The 26,339-nt window shown below is 39.9% G+C and overlaps 1 protein-coding gene across 1 annotated transcript in view; it reads left to right on the top strand.

Annotated features, from left to right (window-relative positions):
* vav2 (vav 2 guanine nucleotide exchange factor) overlaps window positions 1–26,339 on the top strand; it is a 197,833-nt gene that overhangs the window by 169,572 nt on the left and 1,922 nt on the right. Inside the window, exons 10-29 of the mRNA XM_030064977.1 lie at window positions 2,530–2,629; window positions 5,915–6,010; window positions 11,098–11,166; window positions 11,441–11,527; window positions 13,508–13,593; window positions 13,703–13,835; window positions 14,222–14,236; window positions 14,524–14,633; window positions 14,732–14,833; window positions 15,869–15,957; window positions 16,080–16,093; window positions 16,257–16,275; window positions 18,300–18,427; window positions 18,599–18,670; window positions 18,870–18,931; window positions 19,452–19,568; window positions 19,884–19,971; window positions 20,119–20,242; window positions 23,118–23,201; window positions 24,252–24,406. Coding sequence (XP_029920837.1) covers window positions 2,530–2,629; window positions 5,915–6,010; window positions 11,098–11,166; window positions 11,441–11,527; window positions 13,508–13,593; window positions 13,703–13,835; window positions 14,222–14,236; window positions 14,524–14,633; window positions 14,732–14,833; window positions 15,869–15,957; window positions 16,080–16,093; window positions 16,257–16,275; window positions 18,300–18,427; window positions 18,599–18,670; window positions 18,870–18,931; window positions 19,452–19,568; window positions 19,884–19,971; window positions 20,119–20,242; window positions 23,118–23,201; window positions 24,252–24,406 — 1,750 coding nt within the window. The remainder of the gene's footprint in view (window positions 1–2,529; window positions 2,630–5,914; window positions 6,011–11,097; window positions 11,167–11,440; window positions 11,528–13,507; window positions 13,594–13,702; window positions 13,836–14,221; window positions 14,237–14,523; window positions 14,634–14,731; window positions 14,834–15,868; window positions 15,958–16,079; window positions 16,094–16,256; window positions 16,276–18,299; window positions 18,428–18,598; window positions 18,671–18,869; window positions 18,932–19,451; window positions 19,569–19,883; window positions 19,972–20,118; window positions 20,243–23,117; window positions 23,202–24,251; window positions 24,407–26,339) is intronic.

Raw genomic sequence — 26,339 nt, 5'->3', positions numbered from 1 at the left:
CGGTGTGGATCAGGTCGTAATCAGGGCCTTGTTAGCCCTGGGGCAGTTAAACCAGGGTGGAGAGAGCCTCTCAGCAGGGAGGCTTTAGTCTGGACTCGACACGGCCTCTAGTGAAGCAGTGATCATCAGTGGCGGGTCACTACAGGACTGACTCGGGTCGAGCAGCGGACTGATCCGACTGTGATGCTGCGGTTAGGGAGGATCGGGAAAGAATGTGATTCCAGAATGACTTAAAAATCTAATACTCACTTCCATGCCCTTGCGTTGACCAGATGATCATATTTTTACAGACTCAACATTTTAGATATTTTCCATGATGAACCAAACAGGAATATAAACAGGCCAGTCATGGCATGCACTGATTAAAAAGTCTGCTGATTCAATGAACTGTGTTAGTCTACTGGAAGGAATTAACAGAGTGGATCTCTTTGACTTTAGACTGAATCAACTTGAAATGTTTTGAATCAATCAATTCAAGATTCTTGAAAAAAATAGTAATTATGTACTATGATACTTTGGCTACAAGTATTGAGGCAAATCGTTTTTTGTTTTTGTTTTTTTTTTCCTCAAATTGACTCACTCAAGTATTAAATTGGCAAAAAAAAAAAAAAAAAAAAAATGAAATGAATCACTGTTAAGCCAATGACTCACACCAATGCAATCTAAGGTTATTTCTGGAATGTATTTCCAACCCACTGTTGGGTTAGAACATGCAGAGGTACACACACGTGCGCACGCACACACAAAATATCAAAATAATACTCATACCTCCTCATGTGAACAGGAGCCAGGGAGATCCACAGTAGCTCCATAGTGGATCCACAATTATCGCACTGTTATTAACATTTTGCCAGTGGTTTTGTCATTTTTGTCAGTATTCTTTTGGTTAAACCTTGTTAAACCTGGCAAATCAGCAAAAAGAATTAATTATTTAAAATGATGAATGGTCTTGAATGTCACACACACACACACACACATACACACACTTAAACAGCATTTATATACATGAAAACACACAGGGTTCACTATATCAAGTATTGTGTGTGTGTGTGTGTGTGTGTGTGTGTGTGTGTGTGTTTGTATATGTATGTAGGGCATATATATGCATGTAACACAACATTTTATATTGCGTATTTATTTCCAGTTATTTATGAGTTGAAGTAAGTTTAAACATAAATCTACCATTTAACTTTTTTTTTTTCCTTTTTTCCAATGACTACGTCACTTCTCTTTTGATGTCTTATGAAATATCCTCAGCCTCCTTGCAGTGCCAGTCTTGTCTCCGTCAAAGATCTGTCAGAGGCATGATTAGACTTAAGGCTGCCAGCTTTCTGCTCTGCCTTGCTCAGCTCACGATTCAGCTTGAGAGGCTCGAGTGCCAACGCTACCAGAGGGGTTTTGGCATTACCAGCCGTGCCAATGCCCTACTTTAACTCAGCGAGCGAGCATGAGCGATGTGTACCACGTGCGGTGGCATCCTCTAGGCAAGATGACTTTGAACTACTTCCAAGCTGAACCCACAGATCTGTGTCAGGGTCCCATTGTAATATCTAATGAACACAGCCTTCATATCCTCACTGGCCCAAATTAAGAGAATTTTTTTCTCACACACAGATAAGAGGAACTCTTCAAAGCGGCTGATATAAACCGCTATCTTTCATTAGTAAGCCGTGATTACGGCTTATTGGCAAGGGCAAGCTATCCCTCAAAATATTGCCCTGGGATCAGAGTTCATTCATTACTTATTCATGGTATTCATATATATTCCTAATCATAATACATGCATTCACACATTCATTTTAGAGCCACCCCCTATAGTGCAAAGTGATTCTAATCCCAGTCTTTTAAATAGTGTTATTAATTCTCTTATGCCTAACAACACTATTATACCTTACATTGCCTAAGGGATCAGACATTAGCTAATTCTGAGTTAATTGTGGACTAGAGCAGCAGAATTCAAATTTACAGTAATACATTTTCCCTTGATGCTCAATTCAGCAACAAGGGAATATGTATTACTGTTTTAAGAAAACAAGCAGTTATCATATGCATCAGTTATCAAATCAAAGAAATTAGGAAAACACGCACATTTTAGAGTAGGATGTTTCAAAAGCGCACAACAGACTTGAAGTTTTTTTTTTTTTTTTTTTTTTTTTTTTTTCAGGCCAGCTGTCTAAAATTGTTCCCAAAATCAAGGAAACAATCTAATCCTTTAATTCAAGTTTCAAAATTAAAATCATTACAAAGCAAAATTTGTATTTTCCTGTAACAACAGCAATATGTCACTGTATTACTATCACCATGCAGAGCTCTGATATTTTTGCGATGTGTTTGGCTGTAGTGCTCCTTTTTGCAGTGGGTGTAATTAACTACTCAAAAATGAAATGCTTATAATTAGCTAGTCAAACATTTGTCCACAATTATCCGTGTTTATTTTGTCAACATTGGGTTTCCTGTCAAAAGTAAGCTGAACGATGACAGGCAGTGACAGAGAATTGAAAGTAATGACTGGATTGTGTCCTTCCCCAGGTTGCTGATTTATGGCCAGTACTGCAGCCACATGGAAAATGCCCAGAAGACACTGGATGAGCTTATAGCGACACGGGAGGATGTCAAGATGAAAGTAGAGGTAACGTCCTTCAGCCCTAACCCCAAACACATGACAGCCCATTCATTTCCAGGACATCTGATAAAAGACTCAACATTACAAAAACGTGCGTGTTACACACTGTTTTTAGACCTCGTATAAAGAATAGATTATGGTATCAGGCAACATAAAAAACTAGGACACTATGAGGAAAACAGACCATGAGATTTTTCTGCATGTTGGCTGCTTGTCTCCGTTTCATTGACTTAACTGAAAAATAAGCAGTAAAATCACCACTTTCGTGATTCCTTAAAACAATGTCATACGGTGTATTTAAACCGGCCCATTGCATCAATAAGATGGATCAATCCATCACAGTTTCAATCTGCTTTAGTGTCATTTGCTCAGTGCGAACGTGCTCCCTCATCCGTTAATTTGCTGAAAGGCGCCTGGCTTAAAAGCTTCATTCGGTGGCAGGCTGGTTGGTCAATTAAACCTTAAAATGCACTAGTCACTAAAGATTAGCCACTAGTGCTTATTCTAGTTACCAGTCACTGTTTTGCCAGTTCCTTGGCACTATTAAGTTTACAGTAAGTGCTCTCATTTATTAAATTGTTACTATTGAAACTAGAATAAGTGACTGGTAAAAAAAAGAAAAGAAAAAAGAAAAAAAAGATTAGTCAGTGCCTATTAAATTAGGAATAGTAACTGTTTACTGTGACTGTTACCACCTGTAAGTCAGTTCAATAGGGAAAACGAATGCATTAATCTTTAATCTAGACCTAATATTGCTGAAGTCTGCATAATGTTCATTTGTTAGGTTGGCTCGGCTGCAACTTTGTGCACAAGTGCGGTCAGTCTGTCACTTTGCAGTGCAGTGAGAGAAAGATAGAAAGGGGTGCACTGGTTGTTCACGTGGTAGAGAGCGTACCACTTGTTTTCTCAGAGTCCGGGGTTTGAGTCCGAGCCAAATAAAATAAAAAATAATCTGCAAAAAAAAAGGTAGACAGGCATTTTGTGTGGTTGGTTTTGTTTTTTTGTATCAGTGTAACTGGACCCACTGCCAGCCTGGTGGGTTGGACAACCAGCAAAACTCTCACTATTTTAGTTGTTAAATCTACCCGTGGTCACATGGTTTCCCCATTTGAAGGCATAATCATGAGCCAAGGATGCTTCTCATATCAACACTTACTCTGAAGGACCTAATATAGCATCTTCATTGTTAACTAGACATAGTTTACAAGTGTAGACGGTTGTTTGCAACACTCTCCTCTGCCTGCATCTCTCTGCCTCCCCAGTCTCATCAGCAACAGCCTGTGTTAGCTTGGCAGTAGATACCAAATTATTCCTGCTGGGAGTTGATTCCATTTCTTTGGAAAAAAAAAAAAAAAAAAAAAAAAAAAAAAGTATATTCACAATTCACACTTTGAATCCAATTCTTTACTGTTTACTGTCACTGAGATACATGATGTCAATGCTACATTTTCATTTGGATAGTGTTTGGAAGCCCAATGCTGTCTTCTAGCCAGTTAGAAGAAGAAAAAGTAATTTTGCACTTGATGATGAAATGATCTTTGCGAACCAAAAAGCATACTTCAAAGTTGCAAGTACGTCAACTGCAAAAACAAGTTTACTTGCTGCTTGAAAATTGCAGAATCACTCTAATAGTAGTGCCTATCATTACTGTGCTTTTTGCAATATTGCCAAACTCAACACAGGTAAGAGGACAGAGGATGTGTTAGACGACTAGAAAACCCTGTATTCTTAACAGCGATCGATGATATCAACATTATGTCCTGGTTGTTGATTGATAAAGGAGGCGATCATTTGTTGAGATGATTTATGAACAATAAGATATACAGTTTAGGAGTCACTCTGACCCCTATCTAGATTGACACAATATTTGAGCTGGTAGGGGTTCAGGCATGGCTGCTCTGATTATCAGACTTGTGGCTTGTACGCTTTACGTAACCCCTATTTGTTTTGAAATTGTTTTATATTACACTACCTACCGTGTTTCGTCCATTAAGCTTTACAAAGCAAGATCAAATACAAAAGGTTTATTTTTTATTATTATTGCACTGGCTCCTTCTAACTGACATCATGAGGGTGAGTCCCGAAATCACGCTCCTATCCTAGATGGGAAATGAGTGTCACAGAGTAAGCTTCCCCTTAGATATTTTCATTGCTTCCACAGTGAATTAGTACCACAGCCATCCTTTGTTGTCCAGTAAACTAAAATATACAGAAAATTACATTCACTGGGAGCATCGGGTTCCTCCTACACAATGTGTTTTTCTTTTTTTGTGTGTCTCTTTCTTGGCCATGAAAATACACAGACATGCATGCAAGGATTTGCATTTTCATATGTAGAGGCTGTCAGTTCAGAGATGGAGTATCACTACATCTGCAGTCGAGACTCCCAAAGCACCCTGGATCTCTATTAAGTGCCTAAGAGGGTTAGCTGGCCATCATCTGGTTTAGCTTTATGTAGTCTTGTAGAAAGTTTTTGAATTGAATCCTGATATGTTGTGTTCAATGGTCTTTGGCCCTGCAAAACGTCAAATTCAAATCCCCTCCCCCAATTCTCCGCTCTAGGTTGCTTTGGAAGAATCTGGTCTGGTGATCGCAGAAGTCTAACACCCTTCTGTAATAGCCGGATTAAGTCAGATCAGCGTTTAGCGTGGTGAGAGAATAGCTGAAAATGGGTCTGAGAGCTGTTGACAAAATGGATGTGATTAGTGCCTGGGTAGCTGACACAGAGATCCTCTCTGAAAATAGACAAGCTTTGTAACGGGGTAAAATGAGTTCTCACTGTGTATTTACACAAAAACCTTGCTTTTAAAAAGGATTACGGCTGTCCGCATTACTGTGCAGACACAGAAACACCAGGAATGAACAATGGAAGTCCTACACAGGCAGAGCATTGTGAGAGAGCCTCACAGGACGATGCTGACAAAGAGAAATGGTTTCGTATGAAGCAAATGCACAAATTACAGTATACTTCATGCTTTTGCTAGTGGTGGATCTTCTTCTAGTCAGTCACAGTGAGCTTGAGAAATTATCCATTAGTTGGAGGTATTTCTCCGTCAGCATAAATCATAATTGTGTGGCAATGGCTGGCACGATCATGGGCTTTGTGCCTTGAAAGAATAAAGTAGCCTCATTGTTGTTGATGGAATGCCTCACGAATTTGTGGAAGCAATAGCTGCAGTGCAACAAGACACAATAAATTAAACACTGAATGAATGTTTGTTGGTAGGAATGCACGAGAGCACATTATGCAATATGTATTAATGAGCTACTGTTGCTGGCACTGTTTTGTAGGAATGCACTATGAAAGTCCAGGAAGGGAAGTTCAAGCTGCAGGATCTGCTGGTGGTTCCCATGCAGAGGGTCCTGAAGTATCATCTACTACTGAAGGTATGTGGTTTCACAGATCTACAAAGCCTAAAATCAGATCGTTTTCACAGTTTTCAGTCCTACAGAGGGTGGAAAGTCATGCAAAAAAAAAAAAAAAAAATGATGTGTTATTATCAAGTCCCTAAAATGAATTAGGGCCACCATCTGCCTTCAAAACAGCGTCACTCGTCCTTGGAATGCAGATACTCAAGTCTTGAAGTGTGTGTGCATGGATATCAGACTATTTTTTCAAGAATGAAAGCCTCCTTTTGTTTGTTTGTTTGTTTGTTTTTTAATTAAGGAAAATGAAATGCAAATCTACTTCATACTTAAGGCTACAGAACTTCCCAAAAATAGCGGTGCTTAGATCTGGCCCTAATAACTCAGGGTTCTTATTCTTATGTAGCCTATACGTCTACATTTTTAAAGATCTTGGAATTTCACTGGTATCGGTATCAACTACCAAATCTCTGTAGCTGTCGAATGCCTAATTGAACAATATTCTGATGTTAATGAAACCATTAATCAATGGTTAGCAGTGTGTGTGTGTGGGGAAATGATTATCTCAAGAACATTGCGAGGACACGATATGTGCGCTATTTGCATCCCTGATCGTGTGAAATGATCTCACATACCTTGGCCTTCTTATGACCATGCACAGCAATCAGCAGACCTAATGACTCCCATGAGATGGCCTCCCATGCCATTAGAGATCCAACACCATCGTTAACAGCTTGCAACAGACATTGCGGTTGGAATGTATTCTTTGGCATTCTCCAAGCATAAAACAATTTAAATGGAGGAAAAACAGTGAAGAGCAACACATCAGGTCATATTAGGTTTTGTGCTCTTTATACAAAGTTAGTCATCTTTGTACTTTGGCCTTGGGTATCAGCCAACTCATTTTCATTCCCAGGTCATCAAATACCGTAGCTTGATCCCACCCCTGTCGCATCTCATTTTTATCATGTGTCAGTGTCACGTGGTTAGGTTTACGCATAAAAACCACTTTGTTAAGGTTAGGGAAAGGTTAGGTTTAGACAACAAAATATAAACTGGACACGGTCTTGGTCACACACGAAAGGTCTTGTTGGAAATGGGAATCAAACTTGTGTCTTGTGCGTAAAGGTCCTGTGACTTGCACAGCCACCATCCACCACGTCTCATACTGATCCCAAAGGGTGGCTTTGGCTTTTATTGGTTGCCTTTGGTGTTGGTATCAGACAGAGATGGGCACAACAAAGCTGCGGTATTTGACACCCAGGGAATGAGAATGGGCTTTACAAGCAGTTTTTGAATGGAAGCCCTGCCATTAATAGGAGCCAGCCTGACAGTAATGCAATGATGCAGACAGACCAAGAGGCAGCCCTACAATGGGTTCCCAACAGCTTCTTCCCATATTAATGCTGACTAAATTATGAACTGAAGTACTAAACTACTAACTAAGAGTAAGAGAGACTGTGATGGGCCTAAATTACACAGGTTATGATTGCCAAATGACAGTGAGAACAGATCTGTCTGATCTGGCTTAAATTTGGGATAAGTTAACCCTTTGGCGCATAGCGGTACTACAGTGGACAGCTGTTTAAAAGTCATTTTCTCCTAAATGCAATGGTTTCTATGGTGGAATTGCATATCAGCTGTTAGAATGCTCTCTGCTGCTCCCCCCCATTGAGGTTTATGCAGAGACTGTCAATTCTTGTTACTGAAAACATATTAATACTAGTATCATGACATGATAATACCAGTCCTGCATCCTTAAAGAAGTAGGGAGACTCACAAAAGTGTTCATGCCCTAAGAAGAGTAAAAACACATAAAAAAAAAAAAAAAAAATCTTGACTCAGGCTTTCATAATTCATGCATCAAAGGGTTAAAGGAGGTAAAACTGTGATCAACATTTTCAGTTTCAGTTAATATTACAGCAGCAGCACTGAAGTTGAAGGCTTTAAATTCTGGTTTGGTAGCCCAGAAAATTTGATATTATAATAATCAAAACTTATTCATGTACAAGAGTTTTTGCCTTATTTAAGAAAAGGCCAATTTGTACAATTTTGTGAGGCCGCTAGTGAGTCCAGCAACAGTGACATTAACAAGAATTCTGCAAAGTTTATAGCCACATCCACAGCACAAGACTATTGTTTTTTGGTTTTTTTTTTTGCTTTTTTATTGCCATATAGAAGCTGGAATGTAATGACGTTTATTTTTGACTGACGATAAACACACCTGTTATGTTGCAAATTGTGAGTGGTCAGGCTTAATAAGCATGTACATTTGAGCCCAGTTAGGATAGGAGTGAAAATTGACAACATAATTACAGATAATTTCACCAGAAGGCTGCACCTAAATATAGAATAGCAATGTGTCAAGCACTGAACATTCTGGTACATCCAAATGACTCTGGATGATGCTGTGAGAAACACCTGACAGATAAGACTTTAAGGAAGAGTTCACCATATGTATATTATATATAAATATATTACTGCTAGTACAGTCTATCCATCAAGGCAGTTTTTGTGTTTGTTTGTGATTTGGTGAGGGTTTTTGCAAGCCGATTTAGAAGTATATTGTTATCAGTTTTATCCAAGGTCCATGCATGCTCACTTTGACCAAAGCGAAGGATGCAAGAGACCGCAGAAGGAGATCCTGTGGCATTTAGTCGGTCGCTTATCAGCTTTCTGAGTGTGGTCTCAGTGCTTTGAAATGACTTAAACCCACAACCAAACAGTTGAATTGCATAGCTTTTATTGCACCTGCTTTAAAGGTGGAGAGCACAGTGTCAAAAGAGGGTGAGGTAGCAGTGAGTGTCCCAGTGGAAGGCATTCTTTAATAGGTAAAATAAAAGTTATTACAATGTTATCCTGCATAATAAGAAAGTCTCAAAGAGCTTTACCTATCATATCATATACAGCATATGTCAGATACTGTACTATATCATTACATGCCATACTTTATATATGTTCTACATATACATTATACACTACAATGTACAACATACTATATCTAAGACATTCACATGAACACCTGTGGGCATTTGAATGTCTCCAAATCACAGAACTTGCATGGCTTTGGACTGTGGGAGGAAACTCGAACACCCACAGGCTGTTCATGCAAACATGGAGGAAAAAATGCTCCACACAGAAAGTGGCACGGCAGAGATTTGAACCGAGGACCTCCTTGCTGCAGAGCGCTCAGAGCACTGACTCTCACACGGAGAGGGTCAACACGGCAGGTTGTAGGTGCTGAGGTTAAGTACTAATTTGGTGAAGGCATCTAAATAGAAAGTCTCAAACTGATATTATAATACACAGGTGGTCTTGAGGGCATCACTCCTAAGGGTATGCTCACCCTAGTTGTGAAGTATTCTAATAATTTGATCTCTGACAAAGTCCATTTGGTGTATTTTACAAAGTTCAACATATTCATTTTTGAATAAATAAAATAATTTTTCCAAGTCAAGCATTCAGTAACATTCAAATATAGAAAAAAGTATTTTTTGTAGTTATTCTTTTGCTTTCAAGCGGTTTGACATGGTGGATATCTCATTTTAGAAGAAAATATAACCTTTTCTTTTCACAAGAACAAAGTCAAGTCTAACCACTCAACCAAGCAACCTGCTGAGGTTCCCTTTTGTGTTCATGTAGTCACTGCAATACACCAAGGATCTAAATTATTAACTGAGCATTAGTTTATGGTGGGTGCTGAGTCTTGTGCCAGGTGATTGTGAGGCTGTGCAGAGTGGTCTGCAACTTCTCCATTAGTTTGAATTGAACCCCTGCAGGATTCTCAGCAAGGCACTGAGGTCAAATCAACCGTGCTCTAATCAGATTAAATGTACCCCATTTCACTGCTTCCCACAGCTTTGCAGTAAAGGATTAGTATGCTCTGGCCTCGGGGCGTTTTAGACTGACAAGTCCTGTGCGTGCGTGCGTGCGTGCGTGTGTGCGTGTGTGAGTGTGCACACGCGCATGTCCAGTCATGCCTAAGGGCACATCTTTACTTGATGTTCTGGGTGTTGTATAGATTTCACAGTGGTGTTTCCATATTAGATCATTGGGTAAATACTCAACTTCTCAACTCTCTTTACCTTCTAAGTTGTGTAGCTCTCATCTCCGCAAAGAAAATTCAGCACAGTTACGGCAAATGGATATTATGGATTAGTACCATTTTTAGCTGTTCATATGCTCCAGCAAAACTTAGAGGATAATTCTGACTATACTGAACTGGAGCCTTATTTTCATTGTTTCCAGGTGGTGAATTGATTTTAGACAAAACTTTCTCACATACTTCAGTGCAGAGCTTGATGTGCTTTCAGCATTACTCCTCAACAGATACACTATCTCCAGCAGTTGAACCCAAAAAAGCCATTCAAATACAACAACACACACTTTGCTTAAATGCATATTGTGATCAGACAATTATCACGTTATCACATTTCACCTCTCCTTGTATTTAAATTTTATATGAACCAAAACATACTGCCAAATTATACTTTCCGCATCAGTGAGTCTGCGAGTTCACGAGTTTTGTCACTGCTCAAGTCTGTGGATGGGCGATATCAGAGCCCACAAAATACTCCCGTATGCCCTTCTTGTAATTACCACTAGGAGGCTGCTGTGAATGATTTTCCAAGATGGCAATTTATAGTTTCACAATCTCCTGAGCACAGCATCAGAGTAGTTAAGCAGTCAGCTTGCCAAGTAACTACAGTACAATACAAAATACAGTTTCAGGGCAAAACAAGGTGACATGTTTATTACCAGTTGTGAGTGGGACTGCATCATTTGTGGGGGACAACAGGTTTACTGTTGCCTTGTTAACGTAAAAGTAGAGCAACACATGCTATTTTATCTCTGCTTTTAACTGGGTTGCTAATTAATCTGGCTTTCTGTTGTGTTTCATTCTTACGTACGCTGATGTGGATGGCGCTTTGCCTCACTCCAAGCTACATTCACTCCCACAATCACAGAGCAACTTTCTATGAAATATTACATTTTTTATGTTGTGTCAATAAAATGTACAAGGCAAGGCTTTCTTCTTTGAAAATGCAGAATTGAATTGATGTTGTAGTTTATGTTTATTCTGAGAGAATGAACCTTTTTGTCCACAGGAACTTTTGAGTCATTCAACTGACCGACCAGAGAGACAGCAGCTCAAGGAGGCATTGGAAGCTATGCAGGTGCGTGTTGTTTTATTTAGCCTTTATTTAACCAGGACCAGACTGACTTTTACAAGAGTGTCTTGAATTCTTCTTCTTTTCTGTGTGTGTGTGTGTGTGTTTGTGTGTGTGTACACGTAAATGTATGCGTTTGAAATGACATAAAATGTATGGAATTCTTTTATACTGTCACTGTTGCTCAACGTAAATCTGCCATGACATGACAGATGTCAGAAGGATTTATAGTATGAGGCTGAAAAAAAAAAAAAAAAAAATCTATGCTTTACTTTCTCAGGACCTGGCTATGTACATCAATGAGGTCAAAAGGGACAATGAGACACTGAAGAAAATCAGCGAATTCCAAAGTTCAATTGAGAACCTTGTAAGTACGATAAACACCAAGTAATTTTTCTCAGAATTATTCTAGTCGAAAATATATCACACTGGGAATCTACCTCATGCGTTAAATCAATACCTGACAGTAGTCTAGTGTTCCTGCAGCTTAATTGCACCCCTTCAAAGCGAGTATTGTTTTGTAAGAATTGAACTGTTCATAATCCAATTATTTGACTTCCTAAATCTCATTATGATGCAAAAGGATTCCTCTGTGAAATTGTGAAATTCAGTTTTTGTTTACACTGCGGAGCTCTAATATGCCAACACTAATGTATTACAAGCATGGAATTTTCCATGTCTGGCGCTGTGATGAGCTAGTGAGCATCAGAGAGCAGTTACCCATCCTTAAAATCTCCCCATATTTTCCTCTGCTGACAACACTTGCATCATATCTTGCCTCCACCTGTCGCAGTCCTCTGCAATTATAATGTCCCTAGTAAATCATTTAGTCTTCCAGAGCATGAACAGACAAGTTATGTGGATCCAGACTGATCGTCACTGTCTGTATTACCTCTAACAGCCCTCTTTCTTTCTCCCTCTCTCTCCCTCTCTTCCCCTTTTCCTGTCTACTGAGGCGCAAATAATAATAAGGTTAATTTTTGTCCCTTGTGTGGGGTTTCTGCCAGTGGAGGCATACTTTTAAAGAGCCTTGCTTGTATCATCATATCACTGACAAAGCTCAACCATTGTGGCATCCGCTAAAAGGGTCTTGTAAAATGGGAAAAGACTCACAGAGCAGCAGGGATGTAATATTTTGGATTATAACAGGTCTAAGAGTCTGACAGCCCTGTTAGCGGTGTGTAGAAGAGACCAAAGTGGTTGCATGGGCTTTCTGAGCAGATGAGGTAGTGATATTGCCACGTTTTGCCACTAAGTTTGCAGCAGTGGGAAGATGTTCACTTCAGACAAAATTCTTCGCAGAACAACTAAATTATGTAAATGCAGTGCTTTCTTGCCTTAATTTACAGCGAACACATGGTATGATACCGAGACGCTGGGCCAGCTGTACAAGAGCACAACTTAACAATCTGTGATACTTCATTCTGCAAAGCTTTTGAAAGTGATCTTGTTATTAAAACCCTCCTTCACTTGTTCTGCTTGGGCTTGTCGCCTCCACACAGTCCCACGCTGCTGTGGCTCTTCAGCAGCTTACATGTGAAGCAGATATGTTCTTTAAACTAAATGCAGGTTCTGCAGATGAAAATAAACATCTCTCTCCAAATTGCATAAAATAATATGTAAATCTATGTTTTAGTATATCAAATAAATCTATCTTATACTCTTTGTGCTATTGTAAATATAATAACTCTATGTTTTTGGCACCATGGTTATATAATCTACTATATTGCTATAGTATCTCTATGATGCTTTTACTAAAAGCCATAGTTGCTGCTTACCTGTTTTACCATTGACTACTAGAATTTTGTTCTAACAGCCAATGCATGATTTGGGGAGCGCATTTTCAACAACATTGACACTGTTGAATTACTAGAGAAATGTTATTGGCTACATATATTTTTTATAAAACTGAAAAATTGATCTTACCATGGTGGGCCGCCATGTTAGGGAAGACAGACTAAACTTTGAAGACCCTGCTAAAAGTGAAACCTAACGTCAAGCCTCACATTAGTCAGTCTAAATGATGACATTGCCATCTATAAAGCACTGTTCTTGATAACAGGGCTAAAAATGAACACTACTGCAGTGTCAAGCTTATATTCTTCTGTTCCTTTACGGGGTGAAAAATAATGTTCCTCTCCCCGGTGGGACCTGGAAGTAGTCTTTTCCATATGTAAATGCCTAAGGAATTAATAGGTTTGATTTTATAATAGTTGTATTGTTCGTTAAACACTCATTTAGCCTCTCTTTGAAAATTTGGTTGAACCGCATCATGGCTTTTCATTCATTTTAGAATTTATGGTATGCAGTGAATTGACCTAGGCATATCTATGTGACCTATAAGCAGCAGGTGAAACTGGAGGAGTACGGCAGGCCAAAGATAGATGGAGAACTGAAAGTGTCCTCTATCGTCAACCGAACAAAACAGGACCGGTGAGTCCATCCTCTGCACCAAATCTGACCAAACTCTGTGAGAAATTCAAAATGTTGCAGCTCCAACAACGATGTGTTCTCACTGCCAAATCGATGTGTTTGTCTTTAGGTATATATTCCTGTTTGACAAAGTGGTTATTGTGTGCAAGAGGAAAGGCTATAGCTATGAGCTCAAAGAGATTATCGAGCTACAGTCATATAAAATGTCTGATGACCCCATGAACAACAGGGACATGAAAAAGGTAAGAAATTCAGCCTTTTGGTTTTTGGACGACACAGCACACCTTCTCTCAAACAGGCATTTTAAGGCAAACTGGTTAGTGGAGGTTATGAAATATCCCATGCAATCATTATAAATGACGTCCTTGAGCTGAGGGAATGTGTTGATGGTAATTTCAGATAAGGAACTCATGAGTAATGCATTGAAGTGTCAGATATGCATTGTGCTCATCCATGCTTTAAAGACCATGTAAATGCAATGAAGGTCATTTACGATTCATTCTACCTACTGCAGTGCATTCCGCCGCCAATCTAACATGGCTTTTTGTTTTGAATCTGCATGTGTGTGTCCATGTTGCATGTGTAACTGGGTCTTTCTCTGGTGTGTTTCTTTTTGCATGCTTACCAGTCGAGTGGAAAAATGGTAAGCTCAAGTGACCCCTTATTTAGCTCATCCTCTCATAGTGGCCTATTTTTGACAATCTTGTGTTGGGTGTCATGCTGTGACTGCACGTGCACCTATTGGCTCTGTGACTGGTGCTCCAGCTTTTTGTCAGAGGCATCGCTAAGCATGTGTAGCATCTTTTAGTCCTGATTAAAATGTTTTTTTGGGTGTAATGGAATTCAGATATCACAGGCCTCTTTGTCTGTCTCTTTCATTGCCATCCATGCATCGCCCCACCATATGCTTTTCACTCGCTTTCTCCACAGTGGTCTTATGGTTTCTACCTGATCCACCTGCAAGGGAAGCAGGGCTTCCAGTTCTTTTGTAAAACTGAGGAAACCAAGAGGAAGTGGATGGAGCAGTTTGAGATGGCCATGTGAGTAAGATTTTACGGCAACAGCAGCATCAGCAGCCACACTGACCAATCAGATCTTTTCATTTGTAATGACTCGCTCATGTCCTCCCATCATCAAGGTCCAACATCAAGCCAGAGAGAGCCACAGCCAATCAGCATAACTTCCAGATGCACACATTTGATAAGAACACCAACTGTCGAGCTTGCAAGATGTTGTTGAGGTAACAGCCATGAAAAATAAACTCCAGTGTTTATGTCCATAACAGTATAGTCACAATCCAGAAAAAAATAATGCTTCCTTACATGGACTTTCAGAGTATCCACTTGTACCAGAGATGTTTTTCAGTGCTACATACACATTCTGGACGTATACTTTTATGTGAACTCAGTTCTTTTATTTAATGCGTTGTGACAGAGGCTATTGGACGTTTGCAGAAAGATGCGTTCATGTTTTATGCAGCAGTGGTGGTATAATATAGTATAATACATTGTAAGTCAAACAAATCTCTCCAGGACATAAAACATGCAAATGAATAGCAAGGAGGCTGAATTAAGTGATGAACTGAAGAAAAATTCAGCTACACTTGGTGAACAACCATCAAAGAGACTGGAGTTACAGAGAGAATAGGTTTTGGCTAACATAGCCATCATTATTTTAAAACTACTTGTATGAGACAAGTAGTTTTAAAATAATGATCTATGATATATGCATAACAGATAGTATTTTTTTTTTTTTAAATGTCCCTTCCTATTGTGTTCCTGACCACACCTCCTTCCCATGGGAGTCATGCGTAACTTTAGCACAAATAGGCCGCTGTAACTTGTGGCACTGATTCACCACTTTCACTTCTATAACGGTTAGCTGGCTAAACTCAATTTTGCGTATTGACCCACAAACGTCACGGCTGAGCTGACCTAAATGCACAATGCTATCGGAAGCAGGGACCAGCATTTTCACTCAGTGCTAGATGCTAATTACAGCCGCAGTCCCGGTGGATTTGACTGTGATTTAAGGCATTTGCAGTTAAACATGGCAGTGTGGGGTGCATGCAGAGTCATAGTGTACGAACTAAAGAGTGAATAATGTAGGTAACGATAAAGTGTATAACTGTAATAACAGTGTTTTAGTAGCCACCCGTATGTCCCCTTGGGTAAATTAATTTGTCTGAGGCACATCCTGTTTGCCTGACTCTGACTGTGTGTGTGTGTGTGTGTGTGTGTGTGTGTGTGTGTGTGTGTGTGTGTGTGACCTCCAGGGGTATCTTCTATCAGGGCTACTACTGTTCTCGTTGTGGAACAGGAGCACACAAGGAATGCCTGGAAGTCATCACCATCTGCAAAATCAGTAGGTGTTTCTTCCACTCTAGTAGAAACACAGACCCAGCCTTATTTTTTGGTTTCATCAGATAGAGTAGTATCATTATGCTGCCTGTCTTACAGCTGTCCTCTCTTTGTCTTTTGTTTCAGATCCCCATGACTTGGTGAGCTCGTCTTCTCTCGGTCAACATAGTAGAATTATCACCCTCCAAGAAACTGACAGTGCCTTTATCACTTTAAAAAAAATACTTTCTGTTGAATGATGCAATTAAGATTTCAGTTTGATAATATTCTTCTGCTGATTTATTTTTTTCTAACCGTTTCCAGGAACCTGGGATGTCATCAGGTAAGCTACAGATTGTGTTTCACATTATGAGCTCCACATGCTACACAGCTTCTCTGGATAAAGCTGGCTATTGTGTGTCACCAGCTGCCATGTAACAAGTTTGTTAAGGGCAGAGGTGGTGCTGAATCGCAGCACAGCTCTCTACTGCCATCTAGTGGACAACTCCACTTCATTTTAGCAACCAGCTAAGGAGGTTGGATGGCAGTTCAAGTGATGGATATTTCTAGAAAGTCACAAATTAAAAGATCTTTGACGTGAAAAAGACATCACAATGGGTCTGTCGTGAAATAATCAGTGATGCTTTGCCAGGAGGTTTCTGATTTCATTTAAAGCTGTGCTATAGGCAAGAAAGATTTTGATGTAAAAACGCTCAGGTATTACCAGCTGAAGTCACAAAGTGGTGCTGCAGAAGAGGCCAGTATCCCATACTCCTAATTCAGACCCTATAGATTCACCCTGTTTGTCTGAATGAAATTCTGGTTGTGGGTAGATGCTCATCACAGACAGGACGTGCTGCACTGAGACTTAAGAGTGAAATTTAATAAGTGTCTCCTAAGCAGACAAAAGTGTTCACCAGCGTTAGATCTCCTCTCTATTTCGTATCTTTGGTGTATTATAAAGCTGGCGGCAGAGTTGCATGCACAGTTTCATACTTCTACATGCAGAGAAACAATTGCACAAAACTTTAATATACTCCCTGTGATGCCAGTGCGCAACATCATTCACCCCACACCGCCGTGAGAGATCCCAGTGTCGGCTTGAAGCTTGTGTCGGTAACTTTGTAGAAGAGCTAGAATTTAGTTGAAAATATGAATTCCAATAGCTCCATGCTCAAACAGTGCCCACCTGAGATTCAGTGCCTCCTCCGCGTCCCTCCCACCCACATGCCTGCTTGCGCGTGTGGGCCTAACACTGATGCAATGGGAGACTAGGAATTTGCAAGCCGGCGGCCTTCTCTGCCATCCTGTTGGTACAATAAGCTAAACTTTTTGAGAGGAGGGGGAGCAAGTACAGCAGCAGAGCAGCAGTACAGAGGCAGGGGAAGCGAGTACTGGACATGATTGGCACTGGGGCAGAAACACCTCCTTGCGGTGACTGGTCTTTTGATTTGCACCAAACAGACTTGAACAAAAGACATCACGGCCCCAGGTGCAGATTTTTTTTTTCCTCAGTGCATTCAGTTTTGCTCAAGATTGTAACAAAAAAGTTACCCACACAAGCACTAAATAATATTTACTGTTGTCGTCTTGAAAGGTGAAACGTGCTACACCTACGTTTTTTTTTTCTCCTGCAAGAAAAGAACAGCAGAGCAGACACAGCTCATATGTCGTTGAGTTCTACTGCATCGCTATGAAAGATTGACAGGGTCACAGTTCATATCAGCTGATGTTGCAAAATTTTCAGAGTTATCTTCTTCTATATGGCACCACCAGCATGCATAAGTGCTTAGTGCAGCATTAACTCCAGAATGCACACTATATACCCCTAGAATTCACAACAAGGGTCCAACAAGGGTATTTATTTCCTAAATTTAACATAGGTGTGGGTCTCCCTGTTGTCTGGGTCCTTTATGGCCCATGTTGTCAAATTTGGCGTAGTAATACAACAGTGATTTCCATGAAATACTGTAGAAAATAAAATAAAAATAAATGAATTAATTAATTAAACAGGTAACAAGCTATGCATTAAATTTCATAGGAAATGAATATGGGTTCATTTGGACCTATGTTGTGTATTTTAGGGATAATTGTACAAAAACACTATGTATTCATGCTTCATTCACTTTTTATTAAAGTTAAAACCTTGAAATTAAAATGTGCATTCTAGAGTTAAAATTAATTGAAATGAAGAGAACTGATCCTGCCCTGATGAAAAGCAGTAATTATTGGCTAATTTAGAAAAAACTTGCGTTTAAACTCATGCCATCAAGCTACATGTGCTTCCACTTAATTGCTTAATTGTGAATCCACAGTTAAGCATATACAAATTCACAGCACATACTTGACTCAACTAATTATTTCTAGGTCCTAAGATGGTGGCAGTGAGGAACTACCATGGCACACCAGCCCCCCCAGGGAAGCCCCCGCTTTGTTTTCAGACAGGAGACTTTATTGAGCTGCTGAAGGGAGACCCTGACACCTCCTGGTGGGAGGTACAGTAGAGAAAAACTCCTAACTGGACCCTTTCTGACCTCTCAGTACTACTCACCATGCTCAGTACTCTCACATACAGAGTGATGAAAAGCACAAGCACCTTCGTTATGAATGTCACACCAGTAAAATTGCTCGACACCAACGTTCACTGTAACTGCTTTTTCTTCCAGGGAAAGCTCATACAGACCCAAAAGAGTGGCTTCTTCCCCAGTTCATGTGTAAAGCCCTGTTTGGATCCCAAGGTAAATGGCCTACATAGGTATTTGAAGACTGTGATTACGTTTGACACCAGAAGGCAAGATCATATTGTTTCCCAGCTCTTTAGTGTATACCGAGGTACTTGTATGAGGCATAAATACATAATGATGTGATCTGCCTGTGCATAATGTTTATGTTTTGCTGCTAAGTTCTCCAGCGCTTGGTTTTGTTTATGTGCAACAGCCTTTCCAGTCATTCCCAAGCCGGCAGTCCTCAAGGGAAACAGACTACTATGGATATCCCTGGTAAGACCCCATTGTGATTTTACTAGTGCCTTGTTTAAGTCAAAATCAAAAATGAGAGATGAGAGACCACTTGAATGTACAGTATATTTAATTTGATCAAATAAAATTGGTGCATGTACAGGCAGAAAACACATACAGTTGGTTGTATGCACTCTGCACAGGCAAACTAATGCACTTTAACAGTGAGTGAGGGGTAGCTTTTCATTTATAATGCACTTGATTCAAAATATTGATCAAAGATAGGGGTGTAACGATCCATACATTTGGACCGATGTATTGATTACATGGTCAGAAAAAAAAATGAATATAATATTGTGTTGTGATGAAACTTGTGGTTTACACCCCTAATCAAAACATCAGATCTACTCCTGCATTAGTTGAACTTGAAGCAAAGTCACCCCATGCATATCACCAATGTTGGGTCTAATTTTGGATGTGTTAAACTTTTAGACGATGATGTAACTTTGTATTTCAAAGTGCCTACATGTATAATGAACCCATCTCCTATGCGGCTCTTTAGGTTTGCAGGGAACATGGAGCGCCAGCAAGCAGACAACCTCTTAAAGTCCCACAGCAGTGGCACCTACCTGATCAGAGAGAGAACGGCCGAAGCAGAGAGGTTCGCCATCAGCATCAAGTGAGTGTAGCACATCTTACAGGACAAAAAAAAAAAACAATACAAAAATCTCACAGGAGGTTTCTATCCACATCACATGGGAAACAAATTTCTCACGGGATGCTGTAGTCAGCTCGAGGAGCATCTTTTAATTCTACCTAATTACTGCTCAGTAATTGCTTGTTTGATCCTGTTTCTTGTGTGCATTCCCTGTGGGAGACATACACCCCACAGCAAAACAATACAGCAGCTCTTATTGGAGCTGTCATGCACTGATGTGTTGTCATAGTGTCTGCTTCTCTGGTGGTTTCTTCCTATATTGCCTGGCTTCTACAGATTCAATGATGAAGTGAAGCACATAAAAGTCATTGAGAAGGACAGCTGGATTCACATCACTGAGGCCAAGAAGTTTGAGAGTCTACTGGCAAGTCAGATATACATTATTTATGCAAATATGTACTCATGCGCAGAACACCTACACTACCTATCTTTCAGTCTAAAAAAAAAAATAAAAAATAACAAATGATCACTGTTTATTACAAAATGTCCTCTTCTTTGTTTTATGTACCAGGAGCTTGTTGAGTACTATCAGTCCCATTCACTGAAGGAAAGCTTCAAGTTGTTAGATACCACGTTGCGTTACCCCTACAAGTCCAGAGAACGCTCGCTAACACGGGCCAGTACCCGCTCACCAGGTAAGCTGCCCAGCTGGAAACCGATACACACGGCAAGGATGTACTGACAAACTGCAGTCAAGCCTCAGGCTATCACTGAGCTATAATAGGGTATGGATTGATTGATTGCCGTAACCCCACATTAACAGTGTAAACAACACAGCCAAGTCACTGAAAGTCTGTTCATTTCCTGTGTAACTGAGCAACCGGGGGAACTCAGCCAGTGTGTGGCCAGTGAGAAAGTTTTTTGGTTACGTGCTGGCCAAGTATTCACAAGATGGAATTAAGTATGTCAGAATACCTCCAACTCTTTTTCTCTTCTTAAGCACTCAGTTCCTAAGCATTTTTCTTTTTCTTCTTTTTTTACATGTGTTTTCGACATAAATGGGACTAAACAAGGCCAAGTAAACCTCAATGTCGTCGCTCGACTAAAGCATATTCTGCATTCACACATAAGAGCATACCTTACATAACTGCTATTTCTGATGGACAATTATGATCATATAGGTTGGAGAGAGGTCAAAATAGGACCTTTAAAATGAAATTTACTAACTATCCTAGAGATTCTTGTTGAGCCACTTGAACAAGAGGCGATACAAGGTGCCACAATGTGGGCTCAACAGATTCAATTACTCTTATTGAAGACAGTAAGAGAGTTCAGTGGGCTATGTGAAGCACCTTGACTCTGTTCATTTCCTGTGTAACTGAGCAACTGGGGGAACTCAGCCAGTGTGTGGCTAGTGAGAAAGTTTTTTTGGTCCACTTAAGTTGGTGAATTTATCTAATACCTAATTAGCACTTGCTCAGTATGTATACAGATATCATCAAATATATGAAACACTTTACATTATGTACTTGTGTGAAACTTCAGAATCAGATTAAAGTGGCATATCAACCAAGTAGTTCACACTGTGAATGTTGGGTTAATGCAAATGTGTTGAAAAAATGTTCTGACTGAATAAAAGTAATACATTAGTTGGCGTGCTTCCAAATGTCCACTTGTACATTTTCTAATCAGTTGTGCAGCACCAAAAAAAAAAAAAAAAGATGGAGATACATTGCTTCTCTCCAGCCCAGGAGTCAAGGTGCTTCACATAGCCCATTGAACTCTCTGACTGTCTTCAATAAGAGTAATTAAATCTGTTGAGCCCACATTGTGGCACCTTGTATCGCCTCTTGTTCAAGTGGCTCAACAAGAGTCTCTAGGATAGTTAGTAAATTTCATTTTAAAGGACCTCTCTCCAACCTATATGATCATAATTGTCCATCAGGAATAGCAGTTATGTAAGGTATGCACTTATGTATGAATGCAGAATATGCTTTTGGTCGACATTGAGGTTTACTTAGCCTTGTTTAGTCCCATTTATGTCGAAAACACATGTAAAAAAAAAAAAGAAAAAAAAAGAAAAGAAAAGAAATGGTTAGGAACAGAGTGCTTAAGAAGAGAAAAAGAGTCGGAGGTATTCTAACATACTTAATTCCATCTTGTGAATACTTGGCCAGCACGTAATGTGCAATTGCAAAAAAATACTCTTTCAGTCCTCTGTAATCATTAATACCAAATGGTGTTTCTTATTCAAAGTTTCCTTAAACTATAAACAGAGGGAGTGCTTGCCATTCAACATAATGTCCAAACTGAGCACTAAGCAGACAGCTCAAGATGGGTACTTACCGTACTACACAGCATTCAAGATGCAACAATAAGTGCATATGAATGTGCCGGCCAAGTATTCACGAGATAGAATTACCTGTGTGTTTCAACTTTCAAGTTTGACAGATTTTTCACAGGGGTTTCACATTTTTAATTAATGGGAGTGAATGTGGATTAGTTAGCCTTCACATTTAATATGGCAGAGCATATTCTGTACTTGCCCCCGTGTAATTAGGGTACTCTAGATTGTTTTGTTGTTTGGAATTGCAGGACAACACCTTTCAGCAACTATGCATAGTATTAAGACTCTTTACTTTGTCTGTACACTTGAGCACTTTTTATTTTCAGAATATTTTCATCTAACAACTCACTGCACACTGTATTACATCGCCTGTAGTCATCAATATTTATGTTCAATATTAGGAGATGGATTTTATTGTAAAAACTGCTGAGATACATTATAATTTGCAGGTCTAGCTCAAGTTCCCAGCTTGTGTCCACAAGTGAAATCTAGTCCCATGCCATTTTGGCTGTAGATACAGCAGGCCAAGGTGAAATAACTAAGACAGACTGTTTGTGAGACTACCTCCCACTCGGTTTCTCTTCATTAGCACTCTGTTCCTGACCAGGCCAGTATCTCCCCTGACCCAGACTATGGCAGAGATAGGAATGAAGGGAGGGGTAAAGGGAGACAGAGAAAGAGAGAGACAAAAAGAGAGACAAAAAGCAAGATTTTGGCAGCCGACTCAGAGGCCTGTCGACTGACCATCTGAATTGGCTTGGCTTCACGGTCCATTAGAAAGTATAAATAATGGCTGTGGCCCTTGCTTGCCTTCCACATTGGCCTGCCTTTGTTGGCCCTCCAGCGAGACCCAGTTGGCAACTAAAACTGGATTTTTCCCTTCCCTTTTTTGGTTAAATCTGGAAATAGGTGGAGACAATTGGGTATGCACTAATGATGCTCTCGCTCTCTCTCCCTGTATGTGTGTGTGCGTGTGCATGTGTGTATTTGTGTGTGTGTGAGTGTGAACACATACAGGTTAGTGTGTGACACTGGGCTGAACAGGGTTTGATTTCAGGGAACAGAACAGAATGCTGCAGGAGTCAATGCATCAGGGCTTTTGCTTTTTAATTTTCTGCTTCTTGGGCTCCAGCTCTGTATGCATGCGTCCTAATGCATTTTCGCTCTTTCTTTCTTTCTTTCTTTCTCTTCTCCTCCCCTTCTTTTTCTCCTCTTCTCAGCAGCCACCTGCGCCTCGTACAACTTCTCGTTTCTCAGCCCACAGGGTCTCAACTTCTCTTCTCAGAGCTCAGCTCCCTTTTGGTCAGGTACTCCTTCTTTCTTCTTTCTTCCTTTCTTTCTTCCTTTCTTTCTTTCTCTCTCTCTTTCTTTCTCTCTCTCTTTCTTTTCTTTTCTTTTCTTTACTTTCTCAACCCTCCTGTTTCTTACGGCTTTTTGTGGCTTTTATCTTCACAACACATCCACCTATTCATAATGTTGAATATGGGCCATTATTGTACCCTATGTGTGCACGTATAGGCTGTTATTTGTATCGAAGCAACAGCAGTGTAAATTATCAGTCTTCATAAATAACATTTTTTACAGATCTTTCAGAGTGGACAAATTAGTTTTACTGTTCCTTTGTCTTATTTTTCAAGTTGTACGATGGTGCCGTCATGCGGTACATTTCTGATAGGCTATTAACTAACCATTAATTAAACCGTGCTGCAGTTGCTATGGAGACGCGAGTTGCACAAGTCAGTAACAGAAACCAGAAAACACCTGCTGTTGGGGTCTATAGAATGGTTTGTAAGAACAGTTTCACAATTGGTTTTTATTCTGAACATAAACCAACCTTAAAATGACCAATTTAAACTCCATAATGTGGGCAGGGTGTGTTATCAAGAACTTTTTTTAATCTTTCCAAGGGTGAAATTCACTCATTAAATCTGGAAATCACAAACAAATCCTCTCGTCTCTAATGGAGTGGTTTGTTGTCCCTCCCCAGTCCTGTTTGTCACTGTTGCTATAACGTGACCTTCAATATGGAAGCAGCTATTGCTATTTTGCTCATGCTTCACAACTATCTTTTAATACTCTGTTATTTCTTGCCCACCTTCCCCTTAGACTTGCATCTGACCTTTTCCTAACAAGGCAAACACCTGCTTGGGTCTTTATTTCTCCTAGTGCTTATCTATTAGGTGATATTTGAATATTCTAGGCAAGTCTGTCCTTATTCTCCAGTCATGGCACTATTGATTTAACCCTTGCAGTGCCTTTTGGACCACTTGTAATAGTGGTGATAAATACCTTGAAGTGCATCTCTTAATTTCCTAGAATGTACATGTGTTGATTTCATTTCGTCCCTGCGTTCACAGTGTTCACTCCACGGGTTGTCAGCACAGCGGTAGCCAGGTATAACTTTGCCGCGCGGGACATGCGAGAGCTGTCACTGCGAGAAGGAGACATTGTCAAGATCTATAGCAAGATCGGTGGAGACCAGGGGTGGTGGAAGGGGGAGGCCAATGGACGAGTGAGTAAACAGAGCAAATGCACCCACTACTGGATGGTGAAACATTAATGTTGGTAGCACTTTACTTGAAGCGTTGCTCCTGGAGCATTAAGTCCATTATAATCACATCATGAGTGCATTATAGTCAGTATAATAGCAACATGATAAAATATGCTAGATCACATCCAATGCACAATTATTCTTCGGCCCTGAATACTTTCTGGTGCGAGTATGTTCATATATCATTTACTTTAAGGCCTTCATTTTTTAAAATTAAAACCTCTTGCCAGCAATATCACTGTCCCTGTTAATACCGGTCTGTCTGGCTACGACTGGAGCACAATTACTCCTATCCCATTATCTCATTCCATATAATGAATGAGATTCTTACACAATGGAAGTGTTACCTCATTACTCCAGCAAGCAGGAGATGTCTTAATAACGACCTGGCAACAAAGAGGGGTTTTTTGTTCCAAAACGGTAACGGCCAGGAAGCCCATTCCTGCTTTGCCACTTAACGATGGTCCTATAACTTTGCACCCAACGCGGAAAAATGTTAACACCAAGAGTGTGTTGGTGTTTTTATGAACCTGTGGCTCTGTGTGGCAGCCGCTTCCTCAACACCCTGTGGAGTTCAAACAAAAAAAAGCAGTCAAAATAGTAGTTTAACAGTTTTCTGGTCAAATAAAAATAGAAATTGTTAATTGGCTATAACAAGACTTGTATTAACTTTTCCTAATAGTTTGCATAGGAAGTAGGCCTGCAAATAATGAGAGCAAAATAGTCCAAACTAGGCTTTGTAAGAAAGGTCTAAATAATGGCACATTTCAAATATAATGAAACAAAGCAAGTCACAAGTTAGATATTTTCAATTTAAAGAATATTATGCTCTAATGTTATACAGTGTAATATTCTTTAAACCGAAAATTACATTTGTACTATGATCTTATAGAGATGCTAACCCCAGAGAGCCTTACGGAGTGCTGAGAGGTTGGATTATACTCGGATCATGAACAGGTGGTGCAATCAGATTCCTCAAATCATGAAATTCTTAGTCTAGAGGAAAATCAAGTCAGTGTTAGTAATCAATAGAGAATTAATATGTGGAATAATTGAATTCCAGGAGTTCCTGATGCTGCGTAATAAGATTTGAAAAACACTTTTCTTTTGCACCCACAGCTGTTATTCCATTATCCACAATTAATGCATCATCAAATTTATGCTTTGGTGTTATAGTGTAGCTGTTCCCATTCAGCCGTTGAAAACAAATTAAAACTTTTAATTTTAGCTTTAAAAGTGCCACTAATTACGAGTGGTGCAGTCGTAGAGTTGATGAGGAGAAAATGCTGCTGAGCTCTCTTTAGGGAGGTCCTGTTTGGAAGCCCTCGAGTGTCTGGAAGAGAAGGATCAATTCCTCTCCGAGTTGAAAACGGAAGAGGCTTTTGCTTTTTATGGAAAGACAGTGGTTAGGCATGATCTCCTTGACGGTCACAGCTCTTGTTTGGCAACGTCACTTCTAAGCCCCAGGTCTCTCAATGCTTTGGCAAAGAGATTAGGAGCGACTTCATTCAGACACACAATTCCGTCATAAGATGAATATAAACATTCTTGTGGAACGCCGCAGACAAATGAGGGATAAGCATGCATCTTTTGCATAAATCAGCGCTGTTGCCCATGATGATTTGGAGAGGAACATCTAAACATGGAAGCAAAGTACATTGTTTTTGCCTCAGGAAATTTTTCAGCTGTCTGAAGTATGACTGCCAACATTGCAGGGGCTGCCAGCCCTTTCTTTGGTATAAAATCAGTTCTTACTTTGTGTATTATAACATAAGTGATGACATAAGACTGATCTCCATGATATTTATCATAACTTTGCAAGCACATTAAGTTAGAGCAGCGCTCAAGCAGTTATGTCACTGCTCTCCATTATATATGAGACTGCACTCAGAAT

Source organism: Myripristis murdjan, chromosome 12, assembly GCF_902150065.1.
Source record: "Myripristis murdjan chromosome 12, fMyrMur1.1, whole genome shotgun sequence".
Classification (NCBI taxonomy): Eukaryota; Metazoa; Chordata; class Actinopteri; order Holocentriformes; family Holocentridae; genus Myripristis; species Myripristis murdjan.
The sequence above is the reverse complement of the archived record's forward strand: the minus strand, read 5'-3'. Positions and strand labels throughout refer to the sequence as shown.